The following is a 23,040-nucleotide window of genomic DNA, read 5'->3' on the forward strand; positions in this document are numbered from 1 at the left end:
AGAGCTGCCGCACCTGCCACTCCCAGCAATTGATGAGGGAGGTAATCCCCTTACTGTTGAATTGCTGGGAGGAGAAGGTTCCTTCGAGTCCCCTCAAATTCAGGCACTGCTCATTCCACCAGCAGTTTTGCCTAGGGTGCGAGACCTGGCCTGCAAAGCCTTTTTCACGATGCAGCCTCGTGCACCCCTGCCGCCATTCACCCAGATTAGGCAAGGGGACGCAGAATCATTTGTAGATTTCGTGGACAAGATGACTAGGGCTTTAGAAATACAAGTAACGGACGGGCTTGCCCGTAAGAGAATTTTGGAGGAGATTGTTTTTGCTAATGCTAATAATGTGTGCAAACAAGCGATTTTAAGTCTCCCTCCAGAACCCCCACGGACTCTACAGGTGATGCTGCAAGTTTGCCAGCAAAAGGTCCCTTTCCTGCTTCAACATATGACCACCGCAAGCAAGCAGGGAACTCGGCAGGTGCATGCTGCGGAAGATGCGACTCTTCGTCGCCCACAGGCTCGCAAGCTGGCAGCGTCGAACCCAGCCAGAGCACGGGTCGAGTGCTACCTCTGCCATGAAAAAGGGCATTTTGTGAGCCAATGCCCGCATAACTTGCTGGCAAAGCCTCGGCCGCAGCAGGAGGACTCCAAACACAATTCAAAAAACTAGGGGGGGAGTGCGGGCCCACCCGGCATGATGACCCCAACAGGGTGGGCAGTGCAGAAGAGAAGGCAGTCAACGCCTTTGGGGGTCACTGGACCAAGACAACTATCTCGGACTGGCATTTCCTTTACCCTTCCCAGGAGGGAACTTTCCCGGAATTGACGTTAACATCATTTTGTAAACCTTACAGGTTGAGGCTCACTCACAGTGCGCACCTCAGAGATACCAGCTGGTACCCAGTTCGCGTGGATTGCGAAGACCTTCTGGACTGGCCGTTTCAAAGGAAAGGTAAGTTCATTGTTGTTGGGGACTGTAAATACACTCCGCAAGACATTGAGGTATACCCGGGGACCTATAAGGGTGACCCCAGGTTCCTCAATGTCTGGCTGCGTTCCACTCATCCCCCAGCTTTCCACCCAAAGGGACAAATAGTGGCCCAGGCAATTCCACACACCAGGCCAGATCAGTATCAGGTTTACCCTGAGGAAAGGCCACTTTCAGTCAACGCAGTGCATCGGATCACAGAAGAAAAACCTATAATACAATGTACGATGTCCATTGGGGATGAGTCTGTTAATAAAGGTCTTCTTTTTGACACAGGAGCGGATGTCACGGTCATTCCCACCCGGGAGTGGCCGTCACATTGGGCCTTGGAGGACGCGCCGGCGAATATCTCCGGAGTAGGGGGTTTTCAATCGGCTAAGAGATCAGCGCGCATGGTGAAATTCACGGGGCCGAAAGGGCAATTGGCATATACGCGCCCTTTCGTTTGCAAATATGAACGGCCCCTGCTTGGTAGGGAGCTCATGTCCCAATGGGGGGTCACAATTAGTATCCCAGACCCCCCTCAGGTTTTTTGCCTAGCGGTCACTGAGGAGCGCCCAATCCTCAAACTGAATTGGAAAACGGATAATCCAGTGTGGGTTGACCAGTGGCCGCTATCCAAGGAGAAATTAAAGGCGCTCGAGGAGCTCGTGGAGGAGCAGTTACAGAAGGGTAATATCGTGGAAACGAATTCCCCCTGGAACTCGCCCGTCTTCGTCATTCGAAAGAGTGACGGAAGGCGCTGGCGCCTCCTTCACGACCTTCGACAAATTAATAACGTTATAGAGGACATGGGATCCCTCCAACCAGGAATGCCATCCCCTGCCATGCTGCCCCGAAATTGGAATCTGGCAGTTATTGATCTGAAGGATTGCTTCTTCCAAATTCCCCTACATCCGGATGACGCACCGCGTTTTGCCTTCTCGGTGCCTACCATCAACCGAGCGGCCCCAAGGAAGAGGTATCACTGGAGGGCTCTTCCCCAAGGTATGAAGAACTCCCCGGTGATGTGCCAGCTGTACGTCTCTTCCTTGCTGCGTCCTGTGCGCGCAGCCGCGGAGGAGGTTATCATCCACCATTACATGGATGATATCCTCATTTGCGCCCCAACAACAAGCGAACTGGATAGAGTCCTCACACGCGTAACAGATTTGTTAGTTGCTGCAGGGTTTGAGCTGCAAGCAGAGAAAATTCAGCGGATGCCACCCTGGAAATACCTGGGGCTGGAAATCGGACGGCGGACCATTGTTCCCCAAAAATTGGCTATCCGGACATCAGTCCGGACCCTTGCGGATGTCCATCGACTCTGCGGAGAGTTGAATTGGGTGAGGCCCTGGCTGGGTCTCTCCACGGAGGACCTAGCACCCCTCTTCGATTTATTGAAGGGGGGAGATGAGCTTAGCTCTCCCAGGGCGCTCACCGCGGAGGCAAGGAAAGCACTGGAGAAGGTACAACAGGCGTTGTCATCACGCCAGGCGCACAGATGTGACCCCGGCTTACCCTTTCGGTTCGTGGTGCTGGGTAAGCTCCCGCATCTTTTTGGGGTCATTTTTCAGTGGGATTCGAACACCACACAGCATGACACCAAGGGCCACGGTGGGAGAGATCCACTGCTGATCATAGAGTGGGTCTTTCTTAGCCACCACCGGCCCAAGAGACTTACGAGGCCACAAGAAATCATGGCTGAGCTGATCCGCAAGGCACGTACGCGCCTTTGCGAGTTGGCCGGTTGTGACTTTGAGTGCATCCATCTCCCCATCAAATTATCCTCGGGCCAGATCACCAAACCCATGTTGGAAACTCTGCTTCAAAATAATGAAGCTCTACAATTCGCTCTGGACTCTTTTACGGGCCAAATTTCAATTCATCGGCCGGCCCACAAATTGTTCAATCTGGATGGAAATTTTGAATTGGCATTGAGGAGTGTCCGAAGTGTAAAACCACTCCAGGCCTTGACCGTTTTTACAGACGCGTCCGGGGCTTCTCACAGGTCAGTGATGACCTGGGAGGATCCCGAAACTCAGCAGTGGGACAGTGATGTTGAAATCGTTGAGGGTTCGCCTCAAGTCGCTGAGTTGGCCGCAGTCGTCAGGGCATTGGAGAGATTTCCCGGACCGCTAAACATAGTTACCGACTCTGCCTATGTTACAGGGGTAGTGTCCAGAGCTGATCAGGCAGTATTACAGCAGGTTTCCAACGACGCGCTTTATGCGCAGCTCTCGAAGCTTATAAAGCTTGTGTCCCACCGAGAGCACCCCTTCTACGTGATGCACACAAGATCGCACACCGATTTGCCAGGGTTTGTTGCAGAGGGCAACAGGAGAGCAGATGCTCTCGCTGCTCCTGTGACAAAGACCCCACTGCCTGACATATTTCAACAGGCACAGCTCAGCCATGCTTTGTTCCATCAGAATGCACCAGCCCTGGTCCGCCGATTTCGTATCACCCGGCAACAGGCCAGGGCGATTGTGGCTTCGTGCCCATCGTGTCAATCCCACTCCGTGCCGACCATGCACGCCGGAGTCAATCCCAGAGGGCTGGGAAGTTGTGAAATCTGGCAGACCGACGTCACCCATGTGGCGGCGTTCGGGAGGCTCCGGTACGTGCATGTGTCCGTTGATACCTTCTCGGGTGTAGTCTATGCCTCCGCACACGCAGGGGAGAAGGCCTCCCACGTCATCCAACACCTCATTCAGGCCTTCTCTTTCATGGGCATCCCCAAGGAAATTAAAACAGATAATGGCCCTGCGTATACTTCCAGGGAGCTTGCAGATTTCCTGCAGCAATGGGGAGTTGAGCATAAAACGGGCATCCCTCACTCCCCCACGGGTCAGGCCATTGTTGAAAGGACCCATCAGAACGTCAAACGGGTCCTTCAACAGCAAAGACCAGTCCTGAAGGTTGAAACTCCATCAATCAGATTGGCAAGGGCACTTTATGTGTTAAATTTCCTAAATTGTTCTTATGAAAAACCAGATCCGCCCGTTGTGCGGCATTTCAATAGCAACCGCGACTGGAACCTGAGTGAGCAGCATCCGCCGGTGACCGTAAGGTTTCCCGAAACAGGGAAAGTGGAGGGTCCACTGACGCTTTTGACGTGGGGGCGCGGGTACGCCTGCGTCTCCACTGATGCCGGGCCGAAGTGGATACCCTCCAGATGGGTAAAGCCTTATATCGAAAGAAAAACAAAAGTCCGAGAAAACGAAAAGCCTCAAGTCGCCTCCGCGGCTCTCCGCCGCAAAAGGCGTGAGCTCAGTGACTCAGAGGAAGAGGAGGAGCAGTCAGAAGGCTGGGAGGACCCCTTTTTCTGTGATTTCCCACTTTGTAACGATTTGTTTTTCTGAGTTTCTGTTTAGATCCGTCCAACCATGAGCGCCAAGACTGCCATCAGTTCAGCCGTCCTCTTCGCCAGTCTCCTGACCATCGCCCAGGCGTGGCTCGTCCCCCAGCCGCAACAGAACGTCTGGGCTGTCTTGGCCAAATCACTGGGCCAAGACCACATATGTCTCAACCAAGCGAGTGCCGCGAATCCCATGGCATCCTGCCTCGTGGGGATCCCATTTAAAGATCGTGAGATGCCCAAGATGCTTCTAGGTTATGCTCAAAAACTTAGACAAGAAGCTGCTAAAATGGAGCATAACCTAAAGCATGCCCATTACATCGTCGCGTGGTACAATTATATTAAAAGTCTTCCAAAGTTAGAAAACGAGCCTCAGGAGCTGGAGCTTCTAGGTTCCGCCAGAGCCGAATCTTGTTTTCATATCCGCAACGACCACGTCCAGCGTCACCACCGTCATTTTGTCTCCTCCAAAGCCCATTTTAATACTCATTGGTGCAACGCTGTGTCCTTTAGTTATCCTCCAATCCCTCCCCAAAAATCAGCCCAAGTCTTTGCCCATCCCCGCCAGCTTCCCAGGGGAACATTCTTGATTTGCGGAGACCACGCATGGGCAGGTATCCCCTCTCACCTCTCCGGAGGCCCGTGCACCTTTGGGACCCTCGGATTGTTTTCACCCAACAAATCACAAATTTTGGATTGGGTTACACAAAATTCTACAAATGGTGCACATCTATTGGCACACTCTAGAAAGAAGAGAGAAGACTACTCTCTCAAAAAATTGGCAGACGATTGCGATGAGGAAATTATCCATTGGAGCAGATCTAAAGGCATCGCAATCACAGTATTTGCGCCGTGGGTCGCCATTGCTAAGACCCTCGGAGAATTAGGCCATTTGGAATGTTGGGTAGCTAAGCAATCCCGTTTGACTTCTAGGGCCCTATCAAACCTCCTGAAAGATGAGGAAATTACGAGGCAGGCAACCCTCCAGAATCGTGCAGCCATCGATTACCTCCTGCTCCTCCACGGTCACTCGTGTGAGGAGTTTGAGGGGCTCTGCTGCTTTAATTTGACATCTAGGGCCAAGGGGACTCGCGAGGCACTCAAACAAATGGAAAACATGATAGGAGACATCAAGCAAGAATATGGGGACTGGCTCAGTAATTTGTTCAAGGGATGGGGGATCTCGGGTTGGACGGGATCGATTCTTAGAACTGTTCTGTTAATTGTTTTTGTGCTTTTTGTTGCTATTGCCAGCCTTGGACTAATGAAAAAGATGTTGCAGAATTTGATTTCTTCCTCCACATCACCACTCAAAGCTGAAGTCCACCGAGTAGCCGTTGAAGTAGGCCCAGAAGTGTTCAAGGAGGAGGAGGAAAGCTTCGTTGATGAGGACGAGCAGGCTGAACAGCTTGAAATCATCGTGGAAGAAGTGCGCAGCTTTCCTCGAGAACAATGGCCTACTCAACAGCAGTGGTTTGCAGAATCATACCCACGTTCTGAACACCTGGTGGACCCCCCTCAATTCGGATATCTGAGATAGAACTCACAGGGTCAAAAATAAAAGAAAAGGGGGAGATGTGGTGGTGTGGATGGTTGGACTTTCCCCATTTCAGTATGTTAAACCTCAGTTGGACTCCACAAAGAAAGTTGGGACAGTGTGAGCAGGAACAAGCAGGTGCTGTGAAGGACTGTGACAAGGGAAAGAAGGATATAGGAAAGAGGGTTTTGAGGCAGAGAGAAGTTGAAAGATATATGGGTGGTTTACCAAGTGGGAAGGATTTAGATATGTGGAAAAGATGAAAGGCTGGTGGGTCCTATATTGTATGTTCTGTACAATGCTGTATGTTCTGTACACCCCCCCTTAATTGAAATTCATAAGTTCCCCTTGGTCACATGTTACCTTTTCCCCTCTTCCCGCCACTGTGTTATCCCTCCCCTATCCCCTAACTGGTTCAAGGCTTGCAACCCTTCCCCTTATCTCCCAAGTGTCAAGGTTCCATTGGTTGCCGCAAAGAGGGACTCCCATTTCTCCTCCCCTACCCCGAAAGCATATAAGCTGGTGCATTTCTTTGTTCGGGATCCAGTTCCAGTTCAGCCTGGTTCCACTTCGGTCTGGACAGTGCTATGTTGGATTAAAGTTGTGGTTCCTCTGTCTGGCTGGCTGGATCCTCCTTTCTCGCTCTTAGCGCGTCGCTTCAGTTATCCTACTGCCGTTCCGGCCTCTCCCAGGGACAAGAACCCACAGGGCTGACCCCTTCGTTCCGCTGAGGGGCGGCTCGGATTCCGCTTGCTCCGGTGCCTGGGCTGGCTCGGGGTGAAGCCAAGGGGCTTAGTAGCGGCACCGCGACAGTTTTCCAGAACTTGCTAAGACAGATAAATTGGTAGGAATACTGGTAGAAAATAAACTCTAATATTTGAGAGATGGAAATAAAAATACTTTGAATCCAATGCAGGGTTAAAAAAAACAGTTGGGAGTTTTCCTTTTTCAATCTTTATTTTGTACTTCTGTTTTTAACATACAAAAACATCTTTCAATTTCCAAAGGGTTGGGGTTTTTTATTATATCATTACTTCATTGTGTCTTGTAGCAAGTAACATCCCTGGCAATAGATCTATGTATGTGTATGGACAATTTTTTTCCAGTATTTTTATTTAAAAGTTTTGATGGGGTGAGGTGTAAATGTAGCGATGTACTCTATTCTGTATGGCAAGGACTTCCTATCTTAGGAAAGATGGAGAACTCATTTGCCAAGAATTCTCCAGAGAGAGAACTTTGTCATGTCTTTTATTTTTGAGAGTGAATTGCACACATGGGTCAAGCATGGATTCAACCAAAGAGCAGACTTTAAGGAAACCCTGATGTCTTGGCAAACCATTTTGGTGGCTAGTTTTAATTCAGTATCATACATTCAGTATGTAGAAGATAATAAATTGGGAAGGCAATGCCCTGAGGCAGGCTGGGCTTTGGGTGACCTGTAGGCAGTCTCTTACTCAGTGGTGCAGCTAACTGTGGAGAGTCAAAGCAAAGGCTGCTACACCTGGCCTGTGCTGAGCTTTTGATACTGTCCACTGTGACCTGCTCATGTGCAGAGCATGGAAACTTGGACTCCAGGCAAATGCCGTGGCATTACATTCAGAGTCTCAGTGATAAAGTAACTACCACATGACTTCAAACCTTGCTAAATGTTCCTACTCCAAGCAAGCAGCTGCTTTACTCAGAGAATATCAGAGGCCATAGCTATGTGTGCTGCTTTGTTGTTTACACTTGGAGTCATTATTTCCCTACTAACACAGTCTTTGAAATTGTATTCTCCTTAGTCTACTTTAGATTCCTAAATAAAACAGCCAAAGGGAGGGGCTGCCACCTGATTCTCCTGTGGTGCACAGTACCCTTTGCTGTGCTGAACATGTCTGAAATGCTGACCTACTGTTTTGCAGCTTGCCTTTTTTTTTAGCAGACTTTCTTCTCCAAAATCTTATGTCAATAATGAGAGAGCAACACAGTAAATAAGTAGGTACTTGATGAGAAACTGCAGCTACTGACCTGCCTGCTAGGGATGATTTTACATTTCCCAGCATGCATCCATCTTGAAAGTCATTGAGGGGGATTTGGACTTCCAGGCCACTGCAGTATAATCATTGAACAGTTATTTGCTGGAGGCAATCACCATTATTATGGCCCTTACTCCACATCTTTTGAAGGCACTGAAGGATTGATATTGATTTTTGAGCAGCATTTATAAGGGGTCTGTGCACTTGAGAGTAACTGGACCATATCATTAGACTACCTAGGGGATTTTCCATCAACCATATTTCTAAAGGTAACACTAGTAGAGAACTCTTAACCTCTGAATCAGAAGATGGATGTATAAGAGACATTAGTATTTTAAAGGAAAGAACTTCAAGAAAACAGCTGCTAGAAGACTGTTTGAAGTTATGGATCACAAAGTTACTCTTGATTTATGAAGGCAGCATAGTAACAGTTTTCTAATTACGTGAACTGATTGTTTCTAATTAATTGAAATTGAGCGTTGAGTAGTAATATTCACAGAAGTCAGTGATTAGGGAAACTTATTTCTTGGCACCAAAACAAAGGGAACCCTAAGAAAAATAAAAGACTGTAACAGGTGCTTAGCAACACTCATTGCATCAATGGCAGCATGCGAGTCCTGGCCAATGGACTCACCCAGCCTTCTCCTGTGACATGGTCCCTCTGGTGCTCTGGCAGTGTTTTAGGTATTCCCAGCTCTCTCTGAGGCTCCCTGGCTCCCTGGGCACTCAGGAGCAGTGGCTGCAGGTGCAGTGTGACCCCAGCCCGTGAGCAGAGCTGCACCTGAGGCTGCCACTGTGACCCAGTCTGAGATTCACTGGGTTGTGTTTCCTTTAGATTCACACATCTGAATGAGTTGCAGGAATTCTGGGATTTCATAACAGGATTTTAAAATCAGGTCAGATTAAGAAAACGGGAGATTTACGTGAGATTACAGTAAATTTCACTTCTGGTTAGCTGAGCACAGATATCGCCAGAGAGTCTGTCACTATTTTTTAAGAAAGGAACAGATTTCACACCCAAGTTACAAATAAAAATTTAACAGCTTAACTTGGAAACAATATCTGCCACTCAATGACTAAAGTTTATTTACTGCAAGGAGCTAGAATTAAATAAATAAATAAATAAAATCTATTTGACCGTTTTTTCTAAATTTCTTTTTTTAAAAAATTAAGCACACAACTTGTCTTTTGCCTTTGATTAGTTTTAATCTCAGGTTCTCATGCAACCTAATTTACTGTTACTGTAAATAGAATCCCAACACGAAAGCTAATTTTTAAAAAAGAAAATACATATTCCCAGTGTTTTACACTCAGAATTAAGCAAAAACATGAGGAAAGTTGTCTTCAGCTTTCAGATTTTTCTTTCTTCCTACAGTCTGGTAGTTATCTTGGCCACCATCTTAGCTCGTAAATTTACCCACATATCAGTTCTGCATTATTGTAATTGCTACTGACAAAAAGCCTATGAATAACTTGTCTAAATTTGTGAAACTTTTTAAGAAGTGAGAAATATGAACTTGAGAAAGTCAACACATTTTTATGTTTATTAGTCTCAATATGTCCTTTGAAAGGACAGTTTTCCCAGAAGTTTGGCTTTAAGAAGTCAAAAGGCTTTTGAAAATATTTGCTTAAACCCCAAAACTTTGCATGTGTTTCTCTTGTAAATAAAGGATAATGTAATGCAGAAGAATCTTATTTAAACTTTGCATACAAATATGCATGAATGCCAATTGGATTCAATTTTCCTGACTTAATTTGAATTAACTGATGGGTCTTTTGACACAAGCTGTACTAATTGTTCCTTATTTAGGTGCACTATATCAGTGAGCATGGCAATCAAAAGCTCAGCCAGATGTTCATATTTTCTTTGATTGCCCACAGCCTTAGGTTTGAAGAAAAGTCAATCAGCAAAATTATTCTTCTTAGCATCTGTCAAGGTACTGATCACATTACCATAATGGCAGTCAGAACAGCAGAATGGCTCTGATTCCATTTCACTTAACCTGGTATCAGCCTTCAGCTCTCTGCAGCCTTGGTTTGATACCATCACAAACATGGAAATTTTGTGAAATTAAACCAAGCGTATTTATAAGTGGTTGGGTTCACCACAGTGAAGAGTGAATGCATTTTTATCTTCATATAAACTTATATTTATGTGGGTAACTTATTTAAAAGTATATTTTGTATGTTTTCTACTGGCATATATTTACACTGTCTTATTGACTGAAGGGATATTTTTTTCAAATGTCATATAAAAGCTTTTAAAATTTTGAAAAACTAAATATATTCCACTTATGTATAGGAAATCTAAGCCTACTGAAACAGTTTCAGATTGGACACCTGTAAGATACATAATTTACATTTATACCTCAAGCAATTTTTTTCAATTTATTAGTATTTTCATGAAAGCATTAGAGAAAAATAATGTCTGTGAGTTTGGTTTTTTTCAAATTCTAAAAGCATCTGCCAGAGACAGAATTTGCATTTATTTTTAGATGGGATACAGATTAAGACTGTGTTCACCTTTCTCTCCTTGCATTTCTAAGTGTTTAATATGTGTCTTTGCATTTCCTGCATAATTGGATCCTAGCTCATTAAGGGTGAGACCTTTTTGTGCAATTCCCATAGGAGCGGTGCCTAGCAAGGGAGAATGCATGGCTTGCACCTTTGATAATGTAAGAATTTACCATGGCCTGCAGTTCTACCCTGCTTGGGAGTGTTTTAACCTGCAACCCCCACCTGCCTACCTGGCAGCAAGACTCATTGGTCCATTTGTTTCCATAGGACACCTTCAGCCTAAGGCAATTCACAGCTAAGGAGAACCAGGCCAAGAGAGACCAGCCTAAACCAAAAGTGTTAATTTGATGCTTGTCTATGTGTAAGGCTGGTGCAGGTCCCTCATTTGTCGTACATGTTGCACAGAAGCATCTGAAAGTTGTGAATGTAGAAGAGCCCTTGCCATGGTCCTTAAAGGTGATGGACTGTGGACAAGAGAATTCTTTATTTTCAACTGGTTATCTTTAACATTCTTCTGAAATGTCCTTCATATTTCACCAAGTGCAAAAGCAGAACTGTGGACAGTATAAACACTCTGTGCTGCTTCTCCCTATTGAGTAGTGAAACCTTTGTTCCTCTTTTACAGCGTTTAATGTGTGTCACATCAAAAAGATGAATTTAACCTGACAGAGGAAGATAATAGGGGAAAGATTCTGAAAATATTATTATGGGTGATGAGCTCCAGCAGCAATTAATTCAGGAAGGAGTTTACTGAAGGAAGCACCCAGGCTCAACCACTAAACCCTTAATGTGGCTTAGTTCTCAATCAAAGCTTTCAGAGAAAGAGATTGCATGAAAGGGGAGCTACTGTATCTGCCACAAAGCTGCTTAATGTGACTGATGTCTCAATGGAAGTGTTTTCAGCATAAAAAAAATCTTTAGATAGTGTTTCAAAACCAATGACACATCCCTAGCTCATTTATAGAGTTAAGTATTGTTCGAATGCTCACAGCTGCTCAGGTTTTGCAGCCCATTCTACCACAGAAACACCTGGGTAAAGAGAACAAACCCTTTTCGTTCCTTCACTCTAAAAGGTCTCTCACCTCAGGCTGCAGACATCAAGCTCTGGAGGGAATGATCCCCAGAGCAGTGCTAACTCATGGGAAGCATTTTACACAGCACAACAGGGAGAAAGGTCAGAGTTCCATCGCCCTGAGAGCACCATGGGCCGGGAGTTGGAGTTCAGAGGAGGAGAAGGTTTGTATTTGGTGGGGTTTGAGATTTTGTTGGGTTTTTTTACCTGAATTATGCATTTGAAGGGGTATCAACTACAGGCCAATCCACCTCTTTCACGTGCATAAAACTCTGTGAGTGGTACATTTTTAATATGATGCTTTTAGGAGAAATGAGAATTGAGGGGAGAAAAATTCCTGACAGAAGATAATGTTGGGTTTTGACTAAGGGTAGGTGGAGGTACATCTCTTTTGACACACATGGGCTCAAAGTCACCTTGTGGGCCTTGGAACGACCTGGCAGAGCACAGCCCCCCTCAGGCCATGCCCACAGGTGAGAGTGACAGTGGTCACCCGGGGGCTGCTGCCAGGAGTGCCAAACCCAGGCCTCTGCCAGGAGTTTTGGTCAGAAAAAACATCTAAAAATGTCCTTAGAGTCACCTCTTAAAGAAGGGCTTTTGAGTATTGCCTGGAGTTCTAAACTGTAAGTATTGAGTGCAGTTTTGGGTGCCACAATAGAAGAAAGATTTAAACCAATTGAAGAGCTACCAAGCCAGTGAAGAGCCTTGAGGGCAAGCCAAATCAGGAGCAGATGAAGTCACTTGGCTTGGTAAGTGTGGAGGAGACACAGGTGAGGCCTCAGGGCAGTCCACAACTTCCTCACAGGCAGAAATGGAGGGGCAGGCATTGATCTCTCTCTGGTGACCCGTAGTGGGACTCAGGTAGCCCATGTGAAGCTGAGAAGAGGCTCAGGTTGGATATAAGGCCAAGGTTTTTTCCCCAGAGGGTGGCTGGGCAGTGGAACAGGCTCCCGAAGGAAGTGGTCACAGCACCAAGCCTGGCAGAGCTCAAGAAGGGCTTGGCCAGTGCTCTCAGGCACAGGGTGTGACTCTTGGTGATGGGCCTGTGCAGGGCCAGCAGCTGGACTTGGGTGATCCCTGTGGGTCCTTCTGAACCCAGGATACTCTATGATTTTGTGATCCCTCAGCTGTACTTGGTCGTCTTCCTCTGTAACTCTTCCTTGTCACACGTACATTGTTTGCAGGCCCTGGGCTTCATCCTTTTCTCTTTTTTGCTGCGTTGTTACAGCCCTGACCTCTGTGTGTAGGAGTCACCCTGCATTTATTTACAGAGATCTGGAGGCATCCATCGAGCTCTGTCTTCCTTCACGGTGTTTAAACAGAAAAGGGCAGAATGCTGTCTGGCTATCAAAAATATTCCAGTGTTGCAAGAGAGCCCATAAGTACTCTGTGGTTTTTTTTCCTCTGAGTTATGGGTCTGATTAGAGTTAAATGCATCATTTCGTACAGCATCACAGCTGAATTCCACTTGGGTAACGTGCATCCAAATTTGCTGTATATCTATATGATGTATTTATTGTTCTGCCTGTTAAGAGGGCATTAACTAACTGTACTTGCATATGTTTCAGCCCTTAGCTTCAAATTTGTGATTTTGCTTTCATCTTAGTTTTACAGTAGATAATTCTAACCTTCTCATTAAGTTTAATGAGTAATCACACTGGCTCACTGCTATTTCTATGTGGTACATTGTGCATACAGTCATCAGAAAGATTATGCAAAACACGGGAAATGAATGCACACATGCAAAACTGCATAATGCATTGAAATACTCAAGAATCATTTAATCAGGAGAATTTTCAGGTATCCTCAGTTGATGTGGACTGTCCATTTTAAATTTTTTTATTGCTTTTTTCAGGGATATTTTCATGGAAAGATGGGTAGCTAGTTCAAATGTGGTTCCTCAGGATATTGGGGCTTTGGTTTGAGGCCAATGTGTTCAGAAAATGAAATAGGTCAATTTTAAAGTGCAGAGAGAGGTTTCAAAGGGTCAGCAGTGTGAGCTGAGCTGATCTCCCCTTTGTTTTTATCTGACTTTTCTTTCAGAGACAGCCCTCAGTGCTGCCGGCTCTGTATGCTTCTCTGTGGTAGGAAAAGGACACAGAAGTTGCCTGTTCCTAATCTGGATGGTCCAGACAGGCTTTATATTCTGTGAGTCTGGCAGCATGTTAGTGTGGGTGTGTATTGATTTCTGAGCCTGCTCACCCTCCCCCATCATCCATTCTCTCTTCACCCTAAAAGTTAAGCACCTCACCCCCTTTTCAGATCTCCTGTGCTTTCTGGTGCCCCAGCAAAATGTGGCTGCTCCACAGGAGCAGAGGTCCTGCAGAGGAGGCAGTGTCGGGAGTGTCTGAGAGAGGTGAGGGTGGGGAGGCACAGGGCTGTGGCTGCAGGCAGTGCTGGGGTGTTGCCCACAGAGGCCTGCAATCTTTGCTACTCTGCAGGTGTGTTTTTTATAAACCAGATTTGCTGCTGCCTCCTAACTACGGGGCCAGAGCACCCTGCCTTTGCATTGACTGTGAGAAACAAGCCTGAGCCCTGCAGTACCAGCAATCACACGGGATGCTCCCAGACTGTCCATAAAGATTTCTCACCCTCCTGCCCCATGCTGAGGGAAGCAAGTTCTCCTATCATTGTTTTCCCATGTATTTTCCCACTGCTTTCTTATTTCCTCTTTTTCCCCCCTACTACATTTTCCTCCTTTCCATTATACATTTATTTATTGTGCCTTTTTTTCTACTATTTTATTGTGCCTTTCTTTTCTAGAGGTGCCTTTATTCCACTATTAGTATTGTACTCAGCTCTTGTCTACCAGCACATGGGAAAACATTCTTGGTGAGGGTACTGGTGGACTTCATCCTATCAATCAAAAGCTTTCAAAGAGTTTGGACAAACACATCTCATTATTTCAAATGCAAACATCACAAATAAAAAAGGGGGAGAAGTTGGAAGGTGAAATGTGCTTGGTTCTTTTTGGGTTTTGGAATGCTGTGCGAAGTTTTCACAAATTAAAGTTCCATTTTTGGCCCTTTCTGAAAGTAAACACCTTTGATCTTAATATCTGTGCACTGAACAACTCTGCAGGCTTAGAGCAAAGTGGATATTTCTAAAATCCTTCTGAGGAATGACAAAGGGATAAGTGATCCCTATACATCCAAATCTGAAAGATACTGAATAGCGAATGTTAGGAAGATTACCTGTTTATGCATTCGCCAGAGCCTGAGCCCTGACCTTGTGTCATGTTATTTTGTGAGCTAGTTTGGGTACCAGGACCACAAAGCACAGCTATTTTCTCACCTGAGCTGCCATTGAGATGATATTGTAATAAAAAAAAGGCACAGGCTCAAGAGACTGTAAGGATAGAATATAAAACCTTTTTTTTGTTTAGTTAATATTTGACAGAATAGCTTTTATGTTAAACTCACCCCTCATTCCACTCAATGTACTTTCCTGCTGTAATGACGAGGACCTGCTCTAGAAGTCATGCAGGTCCATGATATACCCTGGCTGACTTGTGTGGGCTTTCTGAGTAACATTCTGAGTAAACTAACAAATAAGAAATCAGTATTTCCATTTCAGAAACAATAATTATAGTGTAATGTTTTTATTCTGTTAGTCACGTCTCTTGGAAATTTAGTCTCCTGAGTCTCCTCATTTAGTAAACATTTTTAATTTAAAAATGCAGCTTTATGGCTCTGCTGTAGCTATGTTTACTTTTTACTTGTGCTGGGGAGCTTCAGAGCTTGCGGGCTGGGCCTCTGCAGGCTCACTGGCCTTCCCTGCTGCAGCCCATGGCGGGCAAGGGCCGTATGCAAAATCTCTGGCTGAGAAATATTTCAGGTGAGAGAGGAGCTGAGTGTGAGGCTCCTGTGTTCATTCCTGGTTATTAAGATGATCTTGGGGCTCTGGGCAGCCTTGTCCCACTCCTGTGAACTCAGAAAGGTTCTTTTAATTAACGGCTGAAAACACAAGAGAAGATCCAGTTTAGAGAACTTCTGGGGCTAGAAGACAATTAATTTGGTTTCCATCCAGCATCTTATTGGATGGACTGAATTTTTAATTTTCATCCACATTTTAATCACAGTGCAAGCTGAAGTTCTTTCATGCTTTAGCAAGATTTAACTACATTGCCTTTTTGATATTAAAAAAAATAATTTCTTAGATTGTAATAGGGAGCAGAGGAGGCACTTAGATCCCATTCCTGCTGCTGAGTTCTTAACAACTCTTGTCTGTCTTAGTGAAATTGTGTGTTTGGATGGAGATCACTTCTTCCACCCTTGAGATATTGGAAACAAAGCCAAGGTCTGCCAAAGCTCCCTGGACAACCTAGACAAAACATGTCCATTGTGGGCTTTGGCTGCGTCCTCTCTCATTAGAACAGAGTCTTCATTCACACAGCTGAGAAAGAAGCAAGTCCAATTTTGGCTAAAGCAGTGCCTGAATATCTGTAAGCTTGCAGCCTTCCTCACTGTATTAATCTTCAATGTTCTTATTGAAACAAAATGTATAAATAGCTTTAGAGCAATCTACTCCTTGGCAATAATCTTGGCATTGCTTTTCACTGAACTAACAATGAGCCTCTGATAATTTGTGTGCTTTCAAAAGGAACACAAATAAGACACGTTTCCAGGTAAATATAATAGACACGACATTTAATATCCTGTCTTTGTAATTTTCAAATTTTTTTGGTGTCTCTACAATAGAAGATGTTCTTTCACAGAAAAATGGCTGTGCTTGCAATAGAAAATCAGTGGCTATTAAGGCTTCTCCTTCCAGCCATTATCATGTGAAGATTAATTCTAAAATTAACAAAGCTGTTCCCAAGGGGAAGAATCTTAAGGAGCTCACTGTCCTTATTTTTTGAAGCTTTGTAGCTTTTTGTGGTGCAATGTGACTGTTGATATTAGCCATAATGGCTCTCATTTGGACAGGAAAAAATATCTTCATTGCATTTTATGAAGTTTTCCAAGAGATGTGCCAGTCATGGTGGGTTGATACTGCCCTATCCTGGGGGAGAGAGAGGCGAAGAAACTCCAGCCATGCACACAGAACAGTTTCTGCCACTCTAGTCATAGCCTGTCGTTGAAATCTCTCTTGTATGTCCACGTAATTCTGGACAGAACATTGCCTCAGTCTCGAGTATTTTTGGGCTTGGTTTGCCATGTGCTGAGTTACTCCATTTCTGTGCAACACAACCACAATCTGTTGTGGCCTTCTGTTTAGAGGGGCTTGAAGCAAACTTTCAAAAAATTGCCTGGTCTACTTTAGGTAGGACAAACCCTCAAATCTCAAGATCACAGAACATCCAATTTCTGTTTCTAGAGGTAAAATCCAGATGTCATATAACAATTTCAGTCTTTTTGTGATTGAACAGGTCTTTAATTTAGTATTTGAAGACTACTGATCATTGTTTTATTTTGGTTCAGTAAGGAATTTCACTTGCAGAGCTTTGGAGGTTTGATTTGTTTCTATGTATTTTGTAATACTGTACCATGAATCTGAGGTTTTATGTTTTTATGGCTATTAAGATTTAACTATAGAATCTGAACATTTTTGTAGGAAAACCAATATGTGAGTTTTGATGTGAAATTTCTTTCTGTTCTGAAGTGCCCTTTTGGTTTGTTTGTTTGGGTTTTAAGCATTGCTAACAGGAGACTTCCTTCAAGGGAAAAACAAGAGCATAATTTTTGCTGGAAGGCAAGAATATAGATTGGCATTTTTACCCCTTTAATCTGAAACTTGGAGAGAACAAGAGCAGCAGATTGAAAAAGAGAATGGACAGAGAGGAGTTAGATAACAAGCAATGGTGGGAGGCTTTCATGACAAGGATAAATAGTAAGGTAAGTGGTTAAGGCCTTAGGAAAGGTTAAAGAATAAACCAGATGGTCCTTGCTGGAAAGGGAAGAAGATGCAGGTTCATTTCCTCCTTTGTGATGTTGCCGACACAGACCTTGGCAAGATGCTTGGGCTAATTCTGGAAAAGATCTGGTTTTGTTTGGCTGCTTTAATACATCATTGCATTCTTAGAAAAAACATTCTGCTGCAGACTAATCCTGATTCTGCCAAACCATAACCATTTTTATTTTTTACCTTAAAGCACTCAGCCGAGGAGGTTTTTTTTAGATAGGCTTGAACAGGTCAGCTCCTAACTAAACCCAGCTCCTTGAGCAGGATACAGTGGCTGCTCCTCTGCCAAACTCATTGCACCTGCCCTCACATCTTACTTAGACATAGCCAGAGCTGATAAAGAACAGATAGCAGATTAAAAAAGAGAGAAGGTTTTTTGGAGAAGAGGGCACGTGTCATGCCATTGGACCCATAACTGGTTCTGGTTCCGCAGTCTAAAGCAAGGTGCTGGACATTTTGTGTTCCACTGCTTTCCAAGTCTTGGTCTCGTTTTGTCTCATATTTCCTATTAATCAACAGGGTCATTTGCCTGCCCGATGGAGTCCTACAAGGGTAAGCACAAGACTGAGGAATGGACAGCCAGTGCAGGTTGTGAGTGGCTGGGGAAGGAGTATCCGGCTCCTGCCTTGTGTTTGATGGTCTTGTCTGGACCGCTGGAGCCATAAATCCAAACCAGCCAGGTGTGAATTTATCCCTGCTGCCTACTGCAGTGGCCAGATCAGCACCCTCTCTCTTAACACTTCTCTTCCCAGTGCTGTTCCCAGTGCTTGCCAGTAAATTCCCAGTGTGAGTAAATTCCTTTTTTTCGAGCCTGGATGGTCTGGAAGCAGAATGAAGTTACGGTAATGGCAGTGGGTGAGTTTTGGACATTGAAATAAGAGAATGACCAATCCAGATAAACAAGACTTGATTTTATTAATAAAATTTGTATTTCCCTCTTTGAGGTGACAGTTACAAACTTTGGTTCAAAAATAAAGGAAAATATGAACAGCAAGAAGTTGACTTTTGGAATCTCACTTTTACATGTATAAACGTGCATAAGAAAATACCAGTTGGAAACGAGCCAGCAGAAACTAGTACTATTTAATTTAACAATTTATAAGAAATAGAAACAAACATTTCTTTTCAAGTCTTACATATATTATGAAAAATAATTACAAAAGGATTTGTGTTGTAAAGCTAAAATGTAATTTCTACTTCCAACTACCTGAATAAAATGTTCAGAGGGATGGCCAAACCAACATGTGTTTTTGGTGAGCTTTGAACAGTGAGTTGGAAGGGTTTGGGTCAAAGACAGCTCTTGAGGAAGCAGTCCCTCCTATGTTGCTTAGCAACTGTGTAGAATCACATGACCTAGACATATTGCATCCCTGGCCTTCAGGTGGAGTAACAGGAAGAAAAATAATTCATATTAATGGGATGGGCAAATGTTGTATAGACTACTCTGTGAAACCTTTAGGATCCAGTTCAGGAAGCAAACATCCATCATTGCTTACATAAACATCTAAGTAAACACTGCAAAAATCCATAAATAACTGTTTCATATCCAGTTTTTATATTTAAGTAGCCCAAATAAGCAAAATGGAAACAAATCCAGATGAGATTTAAAAAAAAAAACAAAAAAAGGAAAGCTATATTACTAATTTATTTCACAGATTTTAAACAGTTCTCTTACACAGAAGTTTGGGCTTTTTCTTACATATATTCCCCACCCAAAAATATAAACTTGTTTATTTTAGGTATATACAGTTATCTTATGAAATTATGGAATTAGAATAGAAAATAAAAAGTCTGAGGTATAGCACCATGGAACACAGCACCTTTGTAAGTGCTTTCATTTCATTATCTATATTCACAGAGTGATATCAGCAGACAGGAGTTTGAGTTGCTGCTCAAGATCTTCCAGTTTTGCCACCTTAATTTTACTGGCGACTTCAAATAACAAAGCTCTTCAACAACAATATATACAAAGGGATTTTATTAATCAGAAATGCAATTGGCTTCACTGGCAATTACAGTTTTATTTTTTTCAGAATACATACACAGTATTGACAATGTAGTTTGTAGTTGTAAAATAAGAGCCAGATGCAATTCAGAGACACATGCAAGTTTTGGAAGTGGACAGAGAAGCCACAGTATAGTACTGTACATAGAATAATTACAGTTTATATTAAACACTTTCTAAACACCTCTTTGTTGTAATGGAAGGAGCACCATTGTCATTGGTTTTTTACAGCACCAAAGGAATCCAAAGGGGGTGTTCCTGAAGTGAGCCCTATGTTGTCTGTCTGTGCCACAGCATCTTTGCAAAATAAGTTTAAGTCATGTGATTCTGGCCCTACAAGGGCAACGTTTACTTTCTAGATAAGACATACATACACAGCAAGACATTTTCTATGCCATCCTTATTCAAAACTTGCATGTGGCATGAAGTGGGTTGGTAGCACCAAAGTGCAACAATTGTGTTGATCTGGTTTTGTCTTAAGCTTAACCAAGGAAGCAGACGGGACCGACCTCAAATCCAAACTTCTGGTTCTGATCACCAAAGTCATTGATCATCACATCAACTATGGGCACTTGGTCTATTTTGGGCGTGTTGATTTCCAGCACCGTCTTTGCATAGCCCTTTCTTGACTGTTAAAAAGAGAAGAAAAAACCCCAAACTGTTACAAATCTGAGCATTTAAAATGTACTGCAGATCTTCATAGTTTTTCTCTGAAGCATAGAATTTTTAAATCATTGCCCTGTCAAGCACCAGATATTGCAAACCCTAAATCCTATGTTTTCTTACGATTTCATTTTAAAAATGTGGCATGGAATGTTTTGATTTTAGCTAGAGAATGGCCCATAGGTTTTTGACTTACTAAAGTGGCCTACAAAAAGAAAAATAATCTAAAATATTTCATGTTTCTTAGAGAATTCTCAGTTCATGTCTATACTATTTAACAAACAATAATATTTTCACAGTAGTGCACATCTTCCCTATGAAAAAATCACTAATTCTGAAAGAGAGAAGATCCACTTCTAAGAAGAAATACTGTTACTGCCCAACAAAATATTAGAGCAGGTGTTTGGACAGGAAAGAAAGCAATATTCTGACAGAACTGCCAACTGCTGCACTTAGAAGGCAGCTTTGAAGGCACTCCCTTGCTGCCTGAAGAAGCCTCTGTAGCTCCTCTGTGTGTCACACAGCCCAGGCATCAGGTCACTTATCAGCACTGCACTTCCTTAGGTGGTCTCTTGTATCTCTGAGACCCCTTTCAGCTCTGCCAGGGCCTTGGAGTTCAGATGAGCATCCAAGCTGACAGACCTGAGTGTTCTCAGTTTAGTTGCAGCTTTCAGCTCTCTCTGGAGCTCTACATTTACCTTCTGTGGATAACAAAAGCGAAATGAGAATACAGGGCACATGGAGAGGCTGACATGAAGCAGTTGAGTATTAGTCTGACTGCTGAGGCGAGGAGCTTTGCGCCTCCTGAGCTGCATCTCTGCCTCAGAGCCAGGTGTATATCCTGGCACTTTCAGGTCTCTAATTCTGTATCTCTGACGTCTCAGAAACTGCCGTCAGAATGCTTCTGTATCAAACCCCTAAATAACTAATGAGGCTTCAACTGTCACTTGCTCTTCTGATGTCTTTGTTTCAAAGTGTTAGATAGAGACTGTTCTATTTCTGAGAAGTGGTAACAGTTGCTATACCCACAGAGACCCTGAAAAGGGAGTGCTCAGAGAGCTGATGCATGGTTGGACACTTCTGGGGATTTTTAGCTAAAGGAGGATTCTGAAAAGTAAATCCACAAACTTCACCTGGCTGTGAATACACAAAACAAGAAAAGGAAATACAAGTCACATATCAAACTATTAAATTAATTCACTATGTTTGGGTACATACACAGGACTTATGTGGTATATGTTTTAGCTGTATTCAATAAATATTCTATTTGTTTATACCTTGATTTTTAGTATAAATATGTTCTGTTTATAGGCTGCCGCCTCCCATTATCTTTTTTGCTTCTGCTCTTCCCTTTACTGTGCTCATACACAGTATAAGGGAAGATAGCCTGCTTTCAGCACAGTGGGGCTGACAGCCTGCATCCATTCCAAGTTTGATCAGTTCCTACTGCTTGGCTTGTGGTTATTTCTTTTTTGGTACATAGGTGAAAATTGAATATGGCACTAGTGTACTGTGGTTAAAAATCTACTAAAAATCAGTATATGACAAGTAAAGTGTTTACAAAGCTTTTCTCAGAAGAAAGCTGTGAAAAAATAGATTTGTTTGATTTCTGCTTTAAATGACAGGTTGGTTTTGTAAAGACTCTTTGAAGCTCTACTTACTGCACAGCCGTCATGGAGAGCTTTGATGTAAGGATTGTTGTCATAAGACATTTCTTCATCATTGGATCCCAAGAACCTTAGTGCTTTGTCATAGCTGTCAGAGGGTGCGTCGTGCCAGGCTACAGACTGGTGGCAGTTGTAAGTGAAATTCTGTCTGGCAGAGGCACTCAGTAGTTTAAGGAATGTCATTTGGACCATGTTAATGGAATTGCCTTCAACATCCAAATAGGAAAGCTGGAAAACATTAAAAGTTAGATGAATATTTATCTGTTTCCTTTGGTACAATGCAAACCAAAATTATTCATGACAGAAGAGAACCATATAACTGCCCTTAATAAAAATATCAACCAACATACAACATTTTATGAAGTTTTAAAGGTCAATACAGCTGTGACTCAGTGAATATATTTTTATGATGTAGCAGTGTATTCAGGATGAAGAATTACATATTTCAGCTTTATTCTACTGGGAAAGGTAGAGAATTACTCCTACCTTATAGTGTAAAGCAGCAGAATCTGTTTGGTAATCTGTTTTTGGTTAATCATAAAGTTAGTCAGCCTGCAGCCTCACCTTTGCATACTCAGTATATTTCCAATTACCTCAGCTAGGGTGGGAGATCTGTGCTCCAGCTGCTCTCCTAAGGTTTGGTGGTGAGGTGTTTCTGCCAGAGGCCACATCCTCACCACCAGCTGTGCAGCTGACCATTGGGATCACTGTGGGACAATACAGGCCAGGCTTCTGATGTCCAGGGGCAAGAGGCCATGTAGCTGCTGTAATATTTAGGGCAAAAAGGCTGGGGGTCTTTCCATTATGTAGACATTTATAACATTCCCCGTGATCTGCTGATTGCTGACAGCATGTACCTGATTTGTGAATACAGTTACATTGCAGTGACAACTTACAAGTTTGCCTCGCTTAAATTCACTAAACCAAGATCCTGGGTTCTCCTTTGGCCACGATGAAATTCTAACCTGTGTGGTCAAACAGCAGAGACAGAAGTATTTGAATCATATGTTGATAGATACAAAGGTTTTACATTACTTGGGACAAATATCACACCAGATAAAAAAGAATGGTTCTTCCTGAAATCTCAGCCACCTTTTAGAGGTCAAACATGTAATGTTTTCTTGTAGCGAATGCCTTCAAATTAGTGACCTCAAATGGAATACAAGAGAGAATTAGTTCTATTTGAGGGAGATGCTCGTAATCTGTTAAACAGAGTTGGGTAAACTGCTGGTATAAATTGTTGCTGTGAAAATGAGTTTTCACCAGTGCTGATGCTAGCAGATCCCTGTAGTTTAGGCAAGATTTCAGAAAGCTTTTCTCTATACCATATGCCCCAGC

At 43.5% G+C, this 23,040-nt stretch overlaps 2 protein-coding genes and 1 long non-coding RNA gene across 6 annotated transcripts in view; 2 read left to right on the top strand and 1 right to left on the bottom strand.

Annotated features, from left to right (window-relative positions):
• LOC134555724 (uncharacterized) overlaps positions 1-23,040 on the top strand; it is a 128,299-nt gene that overhangs the window by 100,015 nt on the left and 5,244 nt on the right. The gene's annotated exons all lie outside the window — the stretch shown is intronic.
• Positions 822-6,478, top strand: LOC134555722 (uncharacterized). Its single transcript, XM_063407631.1, has 2 exons — positions 822-946; positions 4,339-6,478. The coding sequence occupies exon 2, from the start codon at positions 4,351-4,353 to the stop codon at positions 5,860-5,862; it is 1,512 nt and encodes a 503-aa protein (XP_063263701.1). The 5' UTR covers positions 822-946; positions 4,339-4,350; the 3' UTR covers positions 5,863-6,478.
• COL11A1 (collagen type XI alpha 1 chain) overlaps positions 17,224-23,040 on the bottom strand; it is a 131,741-nt gene continuing 125,924 nt past the window's right edge. For all 4 annotated transcript variants that reach the window (XM_063407633.1, XM_063407634.1, XM_063407632.1 and 1 more), the window contains 3 exons: positions 22,599-22,667; positions 21,697-21,930; positions 17,224-20,001 (listed from right to left, as the gene is read on the bottom strand). In XM_063407633.1, coding sequence (XP_063263703.1) covers positions 19,855-20,001; positions 21,697-21,930; positions 22,599-22,667 — 450 coding nt within the window. In that variant the 3' untranslated portion in view covers positions 17,224-19,854. The remainder of the gene's footprint in view (positions 20,002-21,696; positions 21,931-22,598; positions 22,668-23,040) is intronic.

The sequence above is a fragment of the Prinia subflava genome, chromosome 10 (assembly GCF_021018805.1).
Source record: "Prinia subflava isolate CZ2003 ecotype Zambia chromosome 10, Cam_Psub_1.2, whole genome shotgun sequence".
Classification (NCBI taxonomy): Eukaryota; Metazoa; Chordata; class Aves; order Passeriformes; family Cisticolidae; genus Prinia; species Prinia subflava.